General features: G+C 27.9%; 1 protein-coding gene across 1 annotated transcript; it reads left to right on the top strand.

The window, feature by feature from the left end:
• The first annotated feature begins 4,372 nt into the window (after nt 1-4,372).
• Nucleotides 4,373-7,314, top strand: LOC113852982. The gene is made up of 2 exons (XM_027483412.1): nt 4,373-4,538; nt 6,941-7,314. Exons 1-2 carry the CDS (start codon nt 4,416-4,418, stop codon nt 7,034-7,036), a joined length of 219 nt encoding a protein of 72 aa, XP_027339213.1. The 5' UTR covers nt 4,373-4,415; the 3' UTR covers nt 7,037-7,314.
• Nucleotides 7,315-13,368: the final 6,054 nt, after the last annotated feature.

Below are 13,368 nucleotides of genomic sequence, written 5' to 3'. Positions count from 1 at the left end.
CATCCCTTGCAAGCATATGGGCGGCAATGATTCAAGTAACTCCTGCCTATAAGGCTGCCACACAATCTAATAATTGAAATAGAAAATTCATTAAATTCAATCAAAGTGAATTTTTTTTAAAGCTATTATTAAAGTGTATGAAACTAATAAATACCTCATACCGTTTAAGACGATCAAGTTTATATCTATAGTATGCAACATCTTTCTTCGCCTTTCTAGGCACCCAATTTACTAACCAGCTATAATATAACAAAGTAAACAACATTAATTTAAAATCATTAAATTATATATCATCATTTATCTAAGTATAAATTAGGTCAAAATGTTTACCTAGCACCATATGGAATATCATGCCGCAAATGTGGAGGTCTAGGAGGAGACAAACATGGGAACCTATCCCAGGCCCACATAACTAGCAATGGAGTCAAACCATCGATGGCAACTCTGTCAATATTTGTTGCCATGCACAATTCTCTATATAAGAAACTAAGAGCTGCTCTTCCCCAACTATATTGCTCTATGATGGTGAAGTCCTCAAGTAAAGGGAGGTATCAAATTGTAACTCTGCTGCTAGAATGATCTGCTAACATGAACCCTTCAATCAGTCTCATAATATACGCTATAGCAAATCTTGTCAGTTGAAGCTCGTTGTGATTATGCATAGCAACGTCAGTGAAATGTTGGTCTAACCAACGAAGCTTCAAGCTGCTCCCCACAAAAGCCTCTGGTGGTGGCCTAATACCTAAATTGTCCTCAACTACGGCCAATTACCGCCAGTCGCTGCAAATACTAGAAGTCCATCAACCCGAAGACCTATCTGTATGGCTACATCTTCAAGCGTTATGGTGCACTCTCCTGGTGGCATATGAAACGTGTGTGTCTCAGGCCTCCATCTCTCAACCAATGCGGTGATCAAATGTCTATCCAATGAAAAGTTGGCAAGCTGCGCCACTCCAACAAAGCCAGCCATCTCTAAATGTGGTAAAATCTCTACAGGAATATTGTCTAGGCCAGCTGGTATAAACTGACACTTCCTGACCTTCATCATGGGATGCTTTCAACCATCCCAAATGTGTTCAAATACATGCATACTTTGAAAATGCAATAATGATGACTCCTCTGGACCTGGATTAATCACTAGACCTTGCGAGGAAGATGAAGTCATCTGATAATTTAAAATCAAATATTAGTATTATTAACAATAACAATAAATTAGTTTGACTCATATTTCAATTATTTAAATACACAACACTAAATTTAAAAATAATAAGGCTAAATATGGATAATGGTATGGAACAAACAAAAATTAATATTACAATTACATATTAATATCTAATATTATTTTATTTACATTATTTTGTTATATATATATATAGATGACTGATATTTTATTTTACAATATAATTACACTTTTGTTTTAAAATTTATAATGATATAACTGTATTATTCCTACGACAATTTATATATTAGAGTTATAGTTTATCAAAGTTACAGTAGTTTAATATTTATGTATAGCAACATATTTATTAACTTACGTAAATTTATTTTAACAACTTTTTTATTAATTGTTCCCATTTAATATATCTAACTTAATTATATTATTACTTCAATATAATTTATTTTTATTGTGATAACATAAATTTATTTCCTAACCACAGTTAATATTAATCTACAAAGCTATAACATTTTATAAATTAGTTAAGCTATATTTTTTATTATTACATAGGTCAACTTGTTAATTTTTTCAATAATATATATAATTATAGGATTACGTAATTAAATTTTTTTAACAAAAGTTACTAATATAAATGTTATTTTACTCAACAACAACCAAATAATTTTTATATATTTAAAATATAATATGTTTTTATTTTTAAATATTTCAATTAATAATTTTTATGAATCTTGAAATAAATTATTTAAATAAATATTTTTTATACGATAGTATATATTGATTATTTCAATTGAACTATATATATTTCATTTTAATTATCATTTAAATTGCCTCTTCATATCAAATTAAAAATAATTTTATTATAAGACAGATCTAGTTTATCACTAAAAATTTAATAATTTCTAATTTACTTATAACATCTTTTATTGTACTAGTTACTATTTTTAAAAGTAAGTTTATCTAAAAATTTATTTATTTCTAATAAAAATTATTCTACATTTTAAAGTTTTTTACATTACATTTTTTTTCTTTTAATCACCCTCTTAATTAATTTAAACAATAATAAAATTTATTACAAATTTTAATAAATAATTCATGTTTTACTATGCATTTTTTAAAATAATTATGCATTTTACTATTTTATAAAAATCCTATACCATTAATATATTTTATTTATTAATTACAATAAATATTTCATCTATTTTTACTTAGATTAAGTACAAAGTTAAACATAATTTAGTCACTTAAATGTACATATATACATAAAATTCTAAATTTAATGCTAAACTACCCCTAATACAACATTATTTAATCTATATCTAAATCTAATTTTCAATCAAAAAATAATTCAGATATTAAAATTTTTTTTCCTACATAATATTATACAATAAAAATTTAAGGATTCAAATAAAATATAATAAAAATATATAAAACTTCCATTCATCACTAACCTGTCACTGAACAAAATGGACTGGCTGAGGACCGACGAAAGACAACCAACGAAAATAGACTGCAATGTATAAGAGATAAAACTGCAATGTATAAAATTTTAAAACATGTAGAAATAATTTATTTTTTTTACAAATAAAATTAAACTTATTTTTTTCATAATGTTATGTTTACCTTTGGATTTATCTGAATACACTGTAAAATTAGAAACTTGATCAAAAAAATTTCATAGCCACAATGAAAATTTTTCTTGATGCTGGCGTTAATGGAGGGAGGGAAGGAGGAAGGGGAAGATGAAGTCGTCCGTAGCACCCATTTCGACGAAGCCACGTGTCCAACTTCTACTAGTATCACACCAACTTAGTCGATAGCCCTGTCGATTTTTCAGACTCGATACAGCTACGATTTCAACACATGTCCATCTTTCTCCCTAATCGTTGATTTTAAACGTTTACGTCGCTAATGAGACGATACAAATTCTATTATGACATGTGGTTACTATCGCATCTATAGGACCGATACTCATTTTATTATTATTATTATTATTTTATTCGTCCAATTTCACGTGTCAGCTTATAAAGCTGTATCGACATTCTAGAATGATAGAGTATTTAAAAAATATTAAAAATTTGTTATCGGCTATGCAGGTGCGAGACAACTGCTAACTTGGCAAAAAATATATTTTAAAATAAATCTATTTCGAGAATTTGTTTTATAAATAATATTATTTAAATAAATTTACCCGTAAACTGCAATATATTTTTGTTTTGCGTTTTTTTTAAGTTGTTTTGTGTGTTTGATTGGAAAACAAGGGTAAGTAAAAATAATTTTATAATGAGCATAATTAAATGATAAAAAAATTATTTATTTTATTTTTGTATTTAGTAAAATTCATTTTAAATGCACAAATACTAAATTTATTTTACTACACATTTAAAAAATAATGATGTTTCATATTTAAATAAATTTAGTTATTAATAAATTTTTTTGAAATTACTCTTTTATTTAATTTTTCAAGATCAAAATAAAATTTTGTAAAATTAAACATTAGGGGAGATTTTCTAATTCAATCGAGTAAAGGAATATTATGATTATTTATTAAGTTTGATTGCTATTTAAATGATATATATATATATATATATATATATATATATATATAATCATTCTTTGTGTTTTTTTCCACGTGTCTTACTAGTTTCTCCACATTTTTTTTATTAGCATTATTATACAATAACGAGAGATTTTAAGAATAAAATATTCATTATTTGGATAATTAATAATCTGAATTTAATATTTTTTATTTTTAAAAAATTAAAAACCACATATATTAGACATCCTAATTTAATTGAAGGGGATTATATACAATAAATTAATATAATAATTTTTTTAATTTATTTTATTTGAATTTTATATCTTATTGAATTTTATTTTAGTCTTATTTGTCAATTATGATTCTTTTTATCACCACAAATATTTTTAATTAATTATGATAGTTTTTTACTACCATAATTAATAAATAGGATTGATTTAAAACAATAAAATAAAAAAATAAAAATATTAAAGTACTAATTCTAAAGATTTGAAAACTTTTTCAAAATAAAGACCATAAAACTTGGCTATTACCAACTTAATGAGATTAAACTGAGAAGTATACAAGGATCTTTAGACACGGCGTCGTTTTAGCAGAACATCGAGAGAGAGAGAGGGGGGGGGGTTATTCGTTAACTTGGTGATTCTGCAACTGAGAGAGAGAGAGAGAGAGAGAGAGAGAGAAAGGAAGTTGAGGGAAAAAATGGGGTATGTGCTGAGAGTGAGATTGGCGTCGTTCTTCAGTGGGGCTGCAACGGCGTCGTTTGCGGGTCTCTATATCCTCCATAGGGATTACAAGCTCGCGCACCAATCCTTTACTCAACAGGTACATCCCAATAACCACGTCAATTTCCCCTCTTTTTTTATATACATTTCCGAATATTATTCCGTAAGATTTATGTCATTTGCGAGAGCCATTAATTAATAGAAGTTATAGGCGTCAATTAAATTATCTTTTTGGATGTTTTGGTTATGAAGAAGAGTAAAACTGACATGATGATGATGATGATTGTTGAGTTGAATAAAAATGTCAACAATAAATGTAAGAATGTTGCAATTGGACGGGCCTTCTATTTGCCTCTTAAATCTGTTCCTTTGTTGCCGTTGCTTTGTTAAGGCTATTCTACCGATCTGGAGTACAAAATGGAGGGAGGGTTATGTTTTTGTTTCTTAAAATTTAGATGGTATGTATGGGGTATTTTGGTTGATGGAGCGAGGCCTGTATGTTTTAAAGTTAGAAAATTAATCATCACAAATTTTAATGAAAAGCATACATTTTAGTAAAAATATGTGGATTAGATTAATTTAAACGCACATCTCAATCACATCAATTCCATAAAAAATTATTCCACCAAACTTCTTTTGACCCTGCTTTGGATTATACATCTTTTGTTAACGGACTGTTTCGTTGAATTGAAAGGAGGGGAGGGAAAATCATGTATTGGGGAGGAGGCAAAACGTGGAATGGAGGGATTTTGGCCTCTTCATTTTCCTTTTCTTTCCTTCCATTCCAAATTTCTGAACCATATCAGTTGTTTTTATCAAAATCCTGCCCCGACAACCAAACAATATGTTAATGATGTGAGTGAGTTGGAGGAGACGTTCTCTAACTCTATAGGGTTTAATTTGGATTTGAGAGTCCATCCAGGATCATCTTCTGTTCAATTTTAGTAGTATTTTTGTTAGTGGGGACAGGAGGGATGTAATGTTCTTCATGGACATATTAAGTTTGGATTGCTGAGAGGCAATCATGGTATGCTGTTACTCTCCCGCAGAATGAACAATAAATATACAAAATATTTAGAGGTATGGCGTGGTGCAATAACTCATGTCTTACCCGTTGACAGCAGCTATGTTGAACTAATATTTGATTGAAATAGAATTATTATATCTTTCCTACTTATTTAATTAACAAATATTTGTGATATCTACATAGATTTATTTATTTTAAGCATGCTTTTGGTTATGTATTCAATATGTTTAAGACTGCTCTTTATGTTGCCAGCTTTGTTATGTATGTTTTCCTCTCAACCTTTGCCTCTTTCTCCATTGCCTTTTTAAAATATTATTTTGGTCTCATAAATTCCTTCACTTGTTTCCTTCCCAAATCATTAAACAAGTACTTCTTGTTTTGTTCTCTGCAAGACCTCCTTGTGTTCTCTAGAACATTTCCCTTCTTTTGGATCCAGTGATTTCTTGCCTTCTTGGATATATGGTAATTGATCTCATTTATAGTTACTTAGGCTTGTTTGTTGGATAAACAAAACATGCAAAATTTACTTCTGCAGTGTTCCAAGGAACTTTAAAATTAAGTATAGGATGAATCTAATTAAATAATCTATATAGTTTACTTGTTTGTTGAACTTTTGTTGCATTCTTGGGTTGTGGGTGTCAAATGCAAAGCTTCAGTTGTTACATTCAATATAGTTTTAAAGGCATGTAGAAATTTTACTTGAATGGGGGATGTAATGGGACCTGCAGACTGGCTTCATAATTTATCATTGTTTCCTAATGAATGTCTCTTCTCTTTCATGGTTTAAAAAACTAAGATGTGATGTTCTTTTGCGAAATTAAAATGCAATTGGTTTTCATTTCCAATTGTTCCTACTGTGGCAAAATATGCATTACTGCCACATTTTTGGGATTTCTCTATTTGAGTATATAATCCTAATTACTTAGAAGTCAACAACTGACCTTACTTAGTGGAATAAGGTTTTGTTATCGTTATTGTACTTAGAAGACAACACACCGGATTTGGCCATATTGTTCAATGTTATTTGGAGATATTACATCGTCACACTGTTATAGTAATCTTTTTTTCCCTTGTATCTGATGAGGCTTTCATGGTTCTCAACTAGTTGCTGATATAAAAATTCAAATTTTACTTTAATCAGATTAGAGAATGAATGAATGATGGCAAGAAAACGTGCATAAATAATTTTCATAACACTCCATACTGCTGAGGCAGACGTGTATAGGGAATCAATTTGTAGCCATGAAACAATGTCCAGTGGCACTTGAGTTGCATTACTGTATCTCACCCTGAAGTGTGTCTAGTCCTTACTAATTTTTGGCTATAACTTCCTTGCATATTAACAATAATTGCCTCCCTCCCTCCTTTTCCTGCATGGGAATGGAATGAGTGCGTTTTGTTTGAAAATTGGAATTATAAACTTTACAACCGATGAGCTTCTCCACATGATGATTGAACTTTCATTACTTTTCCAGATGAATGACCTCCACCAGTCACTAGAAAGTCGAATTTCTACCTTGGAAAAACTGAAACAAACGGAAGCTTCTGAACAGGTGGGATCAACAGAATAAGTGTCCGGACTGAGGCATCCATTGTGGTTAATTGTTGGAAAAAAATTTATTTTGTTGTACTCATGAAAAGTGACTTTTCACTGTTTGCTTTCGTCAGGAATAAGTTCCATTTGACTCATTTTATGGTACCCCATATGGCCGAACATTTTCACCTGAAGAGTACGGATCAGTTCTGTATCCAGATGTAGTTTGGATCATTTGTTCAGCCTAGAGCATTTTCCTTTTTTCGCGGTTATATGTGGTAATTAGCGAATATCTGGGTTACATTTCCCCCCCTTTTTGAATATGGAAATTGTGTTCTTGTTGCTTCTATTTACGACATTTGGCTAGGAAAAAGATGATTTTTCTATAACAGAGTATTTAGTTTAATATTTTACACTGAAGGTTAAGTGAGAAAACGCAGGCATGAAGGGAAAAAAAACTTTCTGTTTCTGTAAGCATTAATGCTTTCTGTGGATTTGAAAAGAAGTAGAAAAAGCAAGAAAAAAAAAAATTTAGTATTTGTGCTTACAGAATATATTTAGAAAAAAAAATTTAAACTAATTTGGCTTACAGAATATATTTAGAAAAACAAAACAGAAAACTCTTTTTAAAAGAGAAATCAAACATATTTGGATTAAGTGAAAAGGAAAATAAATTTGAAAAAAAAAATAGTTAGGTTTTTTTCCTTCTGTTTATTTGGTCGGGTAAACAAGTGAAAAATATAGTATTTTTATTTAAAATGTGTTTTTTCTAGTATAAAATAATTCATAATATAACAAATTTAATGAATAAAAAATATTCTTTAATAATATTAACAATTTGACTTATAGAATATATTTTAGAAAAAAAGACTTATAATTTAATGTTGTTATTATAAATATTTTTAAAAAAAATTAAACAAAAATTTTTTAAATGGTATAGGTATTTGTTTTAATGCAGAAGACTTTTGGCTTTTTAAATTCTTACCACATAAATTATATATAAAAAAAGGTTAGCACAAAGAAAAAAAAAGGGTAATAATTTGTGCGATTGAGGTTATCTTTACCACATGTATCTTTGTGATAAGGAATGTTTCATTACATATTGCACTGGTAAAGTACTTATACAAGAACTACTTTCGTATATAAGCAAACGATTGCTGAAAGTGATAGAATGAGTCGCACTTACACAGGGTTAACTAAAACAATGCTCCCCCATTATTGATGCTTAGTGTTGGACAGACAAATTTCATTGAGACAAAAGTGGAAACAAGCTGTTCTACTTTGTAATATGGTAAGTTTTCTTCAGTTCAAAGGTGATAAAACTAAAAGAGGAGTCCTGCCAAGATTTTCCACATTCTCTCTCCACTTATTTGCATTTCTCCCCCATTACAGTTTTTCCCACTTTCTTTAAGAGGATGTTTAGATAACCAGCTTAATTAAATGTTTATTCGATAACATTTTTTAAAATTTTGGTTTATGCCAAAAATTTAATCTTAAAATTTATTGAAATAAGCTAAAATAAAGATCATAGGAGTTATAAGTTATCCATAAAATATTTCTTAAATATATTAAAACAAAAGCTGACTATAACCAAAATACTAAATATCCTTTTTTTTATCCTATATTGATGGCATTCCTGTTAAGTGCTTCAAAAACACACAATTGTGTGTACACACATTATGATTATTGTTTTAGAAAATATTAAAAAATGGAAATTGTTTACAAAAAATTGGTTTAATTCATAGAAAATGATTTTATTAATAATAATAAAGTAAATATTTGCTTTTAAGAAGTTATAAATATCTGGTTTATCAAATAGAAAATTGAACATTGAATAAAAATTAATGGTACTAAAAATCTCTTTTAGTTACTTAGTTTATCAAATAGAAAAAAAGAATATTTTGAGGTACAATTTCAAAAGCCGCATATTATAGAGTAAGAACAAGTGATCGCAAGATTAGACATGCACATGTTGAGGTTAATTGAAGTATCTCATTTTTAAGACATAAAAAGTAAGGTTATTATATTTAAGTGAACTGATAACAACATCGCTAATTTATATTGATAATTGGAAAACAAATTGATACAAATGTTTAATTTTTAATTAAGAATGAAAACAAGCTAATTATTGCATACACGATTGAATAATTAAAATTAAACATTATTTACATATAAAAAAAAGTAAAAATACAATTTCGTTTCTTTTCCCTGGTTCAAAAAATACAATTTCTGCTTAAAGACACATATGACACCAGCACCCAAATCTGACTTGGGAATAATTTAATGAGAAAATCCAATCTAATAAGTCAAGGGAAATGGGCCTCTTTTGAACTCTTTTGTAGACAAAAGTAACATCAGTGGGGCCCAGGCAATGCTACGTCACAATTGATGGTCTTGTCCAACCCATTTCAAATGGATCATAGAGTGAAAATGCTTATTCAGGGGCCTCTCATCGGACACCTGACACATTTTGGGCCTTTGTTCTTGGGTTTTGTTAAATACACAATTTTAATTAAAATAAACTCCCATATCTTAGATGGGGTTCCAGTTTTAGTAACTTTAGATAGAAGATAGATTTGGTGTCCAGCTACGCTCTAGTTTTTGTTTTGGACAGCTATAAACTTGTTTGTATCGCTATTTTGTTGGGTAGTGAGGCAGCTGGTTTTTCTTGGGCCATTGGGCCCTATTCTTTTCCTTTTTATATCTTAACGAAAAAAATATTAAATACATTATTTTATTTTATTTTTAAAATATAATTAAATATTAAATTTTTAGCTGTAGGAGATGTCTAACCAAGGACTTTTCTCGCGTAACTAAAGATAGTTTTCGCAGAGTTTTTGCAAATTAATTTTAACAATTGTAAAGACATCATTTATTTTTGTCAAATAAAGCTTTTATATACTTAAATGCATAAAGTGTGTACAGATTAAGAATTAAGAATATTGTACGTGCTTACATAAAAATCTCGTGGGGATGAATTTGGGACACGCGTTCAACTCTCCCATCTCTAAATTGTAAATACTATCTCCCTAAAGATAAAGAGGAAAAGGGTCTAAGCATGAGATGCTTGATTTGACATTTAAGATCTTCATGTTTGGGGGTGACATTTGATGTACCCTCTATTTTTCATACTTAGAACACCTAACTAACAATGAAATGCATTGCGTCAACAAAAGTTGGCTTTTTTATTTAAATATGGTAAATTTAAAAATAATTTTTTAAATTATAAGTTTTTTAAAATTATTTTTTTGTCAGGTATAATTTGGTTGATGTGGCATATTATTTTCTCAAAATAATTGGTAAAAATATTATTTTTTTTAAAAAAATAATCAATTTCGCCACTAAAAGTACAAAATAACCAGATCATGACACATGTAAGTATTTGGAAAGTTTCATAATATTAATGGAGAAATTAATGAGCAGTTTCGCCATAAAAAGTGAGAAATTCGGAGATGGTGACATGTGTCACAATCTTAATCAGTTTCGCCATAGAAAGTGAAAAACTCTTAGATGGTGACACGTGCCACGATCTTAGTTAATTTTGTTATAAAAATTACACAACTTACAAAAAATTGACAAGTGTCACGATTTTGACTCATGAATTAAATATAAAATTTTTAAATTTACTTAGTAGATATTAATTAAAATTATATTGAAATTAAAAAAATAAATTATAAACATAATAACAGCAAATATTTTTTATATTTACATACAAATTACTAATGTAATGACAATACATAATTTACTTTCATTAATTTTAATAATATAATAAAAAAATATTTAATTTATTAATCAAACAAATTAAATTTAAAAATAAAATTACTAACATAATACTATAAAATAATTTTTATTTATATACAAATTTAAATTATATTTTAATTAAAAAAATAAAATTACTAATATAATTCAGCATAATAGTTTTTATTAGTAGATATTAATTATAATTACATTAAAATTAAAAATAAATTACTAACATAATACCAAAAAATATTTCTTACATTTATATACAAATTACTAACATAATCACAATACATAATTTATTTTCATTAATTTTAATAATATAATCAAACAAAATCTAATTTAAATTTACATGCAAATTAGATCATATTTAAAATAAAAATAAAATAACTAACATAATATTATAAAAAAAATTATTTATATACAAATTTAAATTACATCTTAATTAAAAAAATAAAATTACTAACATAATTAAGCATAACAAATTTTATCTGTAGATGCTAATTATAATTACAGTAAAATTTAAAAAATTACTAACATATTACCAAAAAATATTTTTTACATTTATTAACGTAATCACAATACATAATTTACTTTCATTAATTTTAAAAACATAATCAAATAAAATCTAATTTTTTTTACATATAAATAATGACCACATTTAAAATAAAAATTAAATTACTAAAATAATAATAATTTGTATGTAAATATTAAAAATATTTTCTTGTATGTTAGTATTTTTTTTAATTTCATTGTAATCATAATTGATATCTAATGATAAAAATTATTATGCTTGATTATGTTAGTGATTTTAATTTTTTTAATTAAGATGTAATTTAAAGTTGTATGTAAATAAAAAAATATTTTTAGGTATAATATTAGTTAATTTTATTAGAATTATATTTAATTATAATGTGATTATAATTTTATAGTAAATTTAAAAATTTTATATTTAATTCACGTAATGGGTCAAAATCGTGACACTTGTCAACTTTCTGTAAGTTGTGCAATTTTTATGGCAAAATTCACTAAGATCGTGACACATGTCACCATCTAAGAGTTTCTCACTTTTCATAGCTAAACTGCTTATTAATTTTGCCATTAATACTGCGAAACTTTCCAAATACTTACACGATCTGGTTATTTCACACTTTTAGTGACGAAATTGGTTATTTTTTTAAAAATAAATTAATATTTTTACCAATCATTTTGGCAAAATAGTATGTTACGTCAACCAAATTACTCCAAACAGGGAAATAGTTTTAAAAAACCTATAATTTAAGAAATTATTTTTAAATTTATAATATTTAAATAAAAAAGTCAAAAAAGTTATATATGTTTTTCATTTGTAAATATTTTCATGTCGGTAATCTATAAATATTATTTTTTTTATATTCATTTGTGCTAATCTTTGTGGACAGTGGTACTAATTGACACATTGTGCATTTTACAAAACATATTATTTTATTTGAAGATATTTATTTACAAATTAGACTTAAATTTAAAATTATTTAGATGGAGTCTTTAACATAAAATAAAGAAGTCAAAAGAGAAAGGTAAAGAAATGATTTGAATACTTTTTTACGCAATATACATTGGGAAGGGAAAGAATATAATCCATTTTCCTAGGAAAAGTATGTGGATGGGAGGAACCTTGTGAGAGAAAGATAGAAAGAAGTGGCCATCCATATCGGTTGCATTTTCAGAAGATAGAAATAGACATGGTCCCTACCCTACAAGGAACCCAAATTCTTCATTATCAAATAAGAAAACCATAAAAATTATCAAATAATTCAAATGGAAAAATCATTGCAAAGTCGGTGTTTCCTTGGCGGTGGTAGCTTTGGAATACCCGAAGGACAAAAGAACGGAGAAGATTAAAGATGAGATGACTCACCGCACACACACCCCATGCCGTTGTTATTGTTTTCGTTCATTTCTTCCTCACTCTTCGACATCTGTCCTCTCTCTCTCTCTCTTCAATCTTCAAAAATTACACAATCATATAATACTATTATTCTTTTCTGACACCTCATTAGAATAGAATCACACCATCCTTCTTGTTGCTGTTTCATCAAACATCCCTAATCCCCTCCTCAACCAACCCTTTTGCAACAAAGCTTTCGAATTAGCGTATGTTCGTTTTTTTCTTAATTAACATTTTAGCTTACGCAATTTCCATTTTCTAAAGCAAAATATTTTACGATTGATATAAAGTGTGTTGACGTGAGCCGAATCTCCGTATGTACAGACGCAATTATGATTGATGTAATTCGAATTGGATTTCTAAATTGCATTAATTAATAGACACTGTTTGACTTTTAGTCGCTTGTTGTTTCCATAGCGTAGAGGATTAGGAAGGGTGAGAATTCCATTGAAGGTGGGTAGCGTTTGGAGCAATACAAGATTTGTGTGTTAACGTTGATGGTGGTGATTCATAGCGTTGGGTTTGTGTGCACGTGAATGATAATTGAGTGCATTTCACGGTTAGCAAATAGGGAATGGTAACATAGAAAAGTAAACGTCAATTAGTTAGTAAATGAGAGAGAGAGAGAGAGATAGAAGTTGTTGCTGCGATACTTTGCAAATTGCAGGTACTGATGGAGACAGCGCGCTTGCATTCTACAGCTG

The sequence above is a fragment of the Abrus precatorius genome, unplaced genomic scaffold (genome assembly GCF_003935025.1).
Source record: "Abrus precatorius isolate BTA unplaced genomic scaffold, Abrus_2018 Scaffold10, whole genome shotgun sequence".
Classification (NCBI taxonomy): Eukaryota; Viridiplantae; Streptophyta; class Magnoliopsida; order Fabales; family Fabaceae; genus Abrus; species Abrus precatorius.
This window is presented reverse-complemented; position numbering and strand designations above follow the sequence as displayed.

Bases quoted from the DNA above. Each gene is read 5' to 3' on its own strand.
- LOC113852982 (XM_027483412.1), top strand. From the start codon at position 4,416: ATGGGGTATGTGCTGAGAGTGAGATTGGCGTCGTTCTTCAGTGGGGCT. The intron at 4,539-6,940 runs GTACATCCCAAT...TTACTTTTCCAG, and splicing joins ACCAATCCTTTACTCAACAG to ATGAATGACCTCCACCAGTC.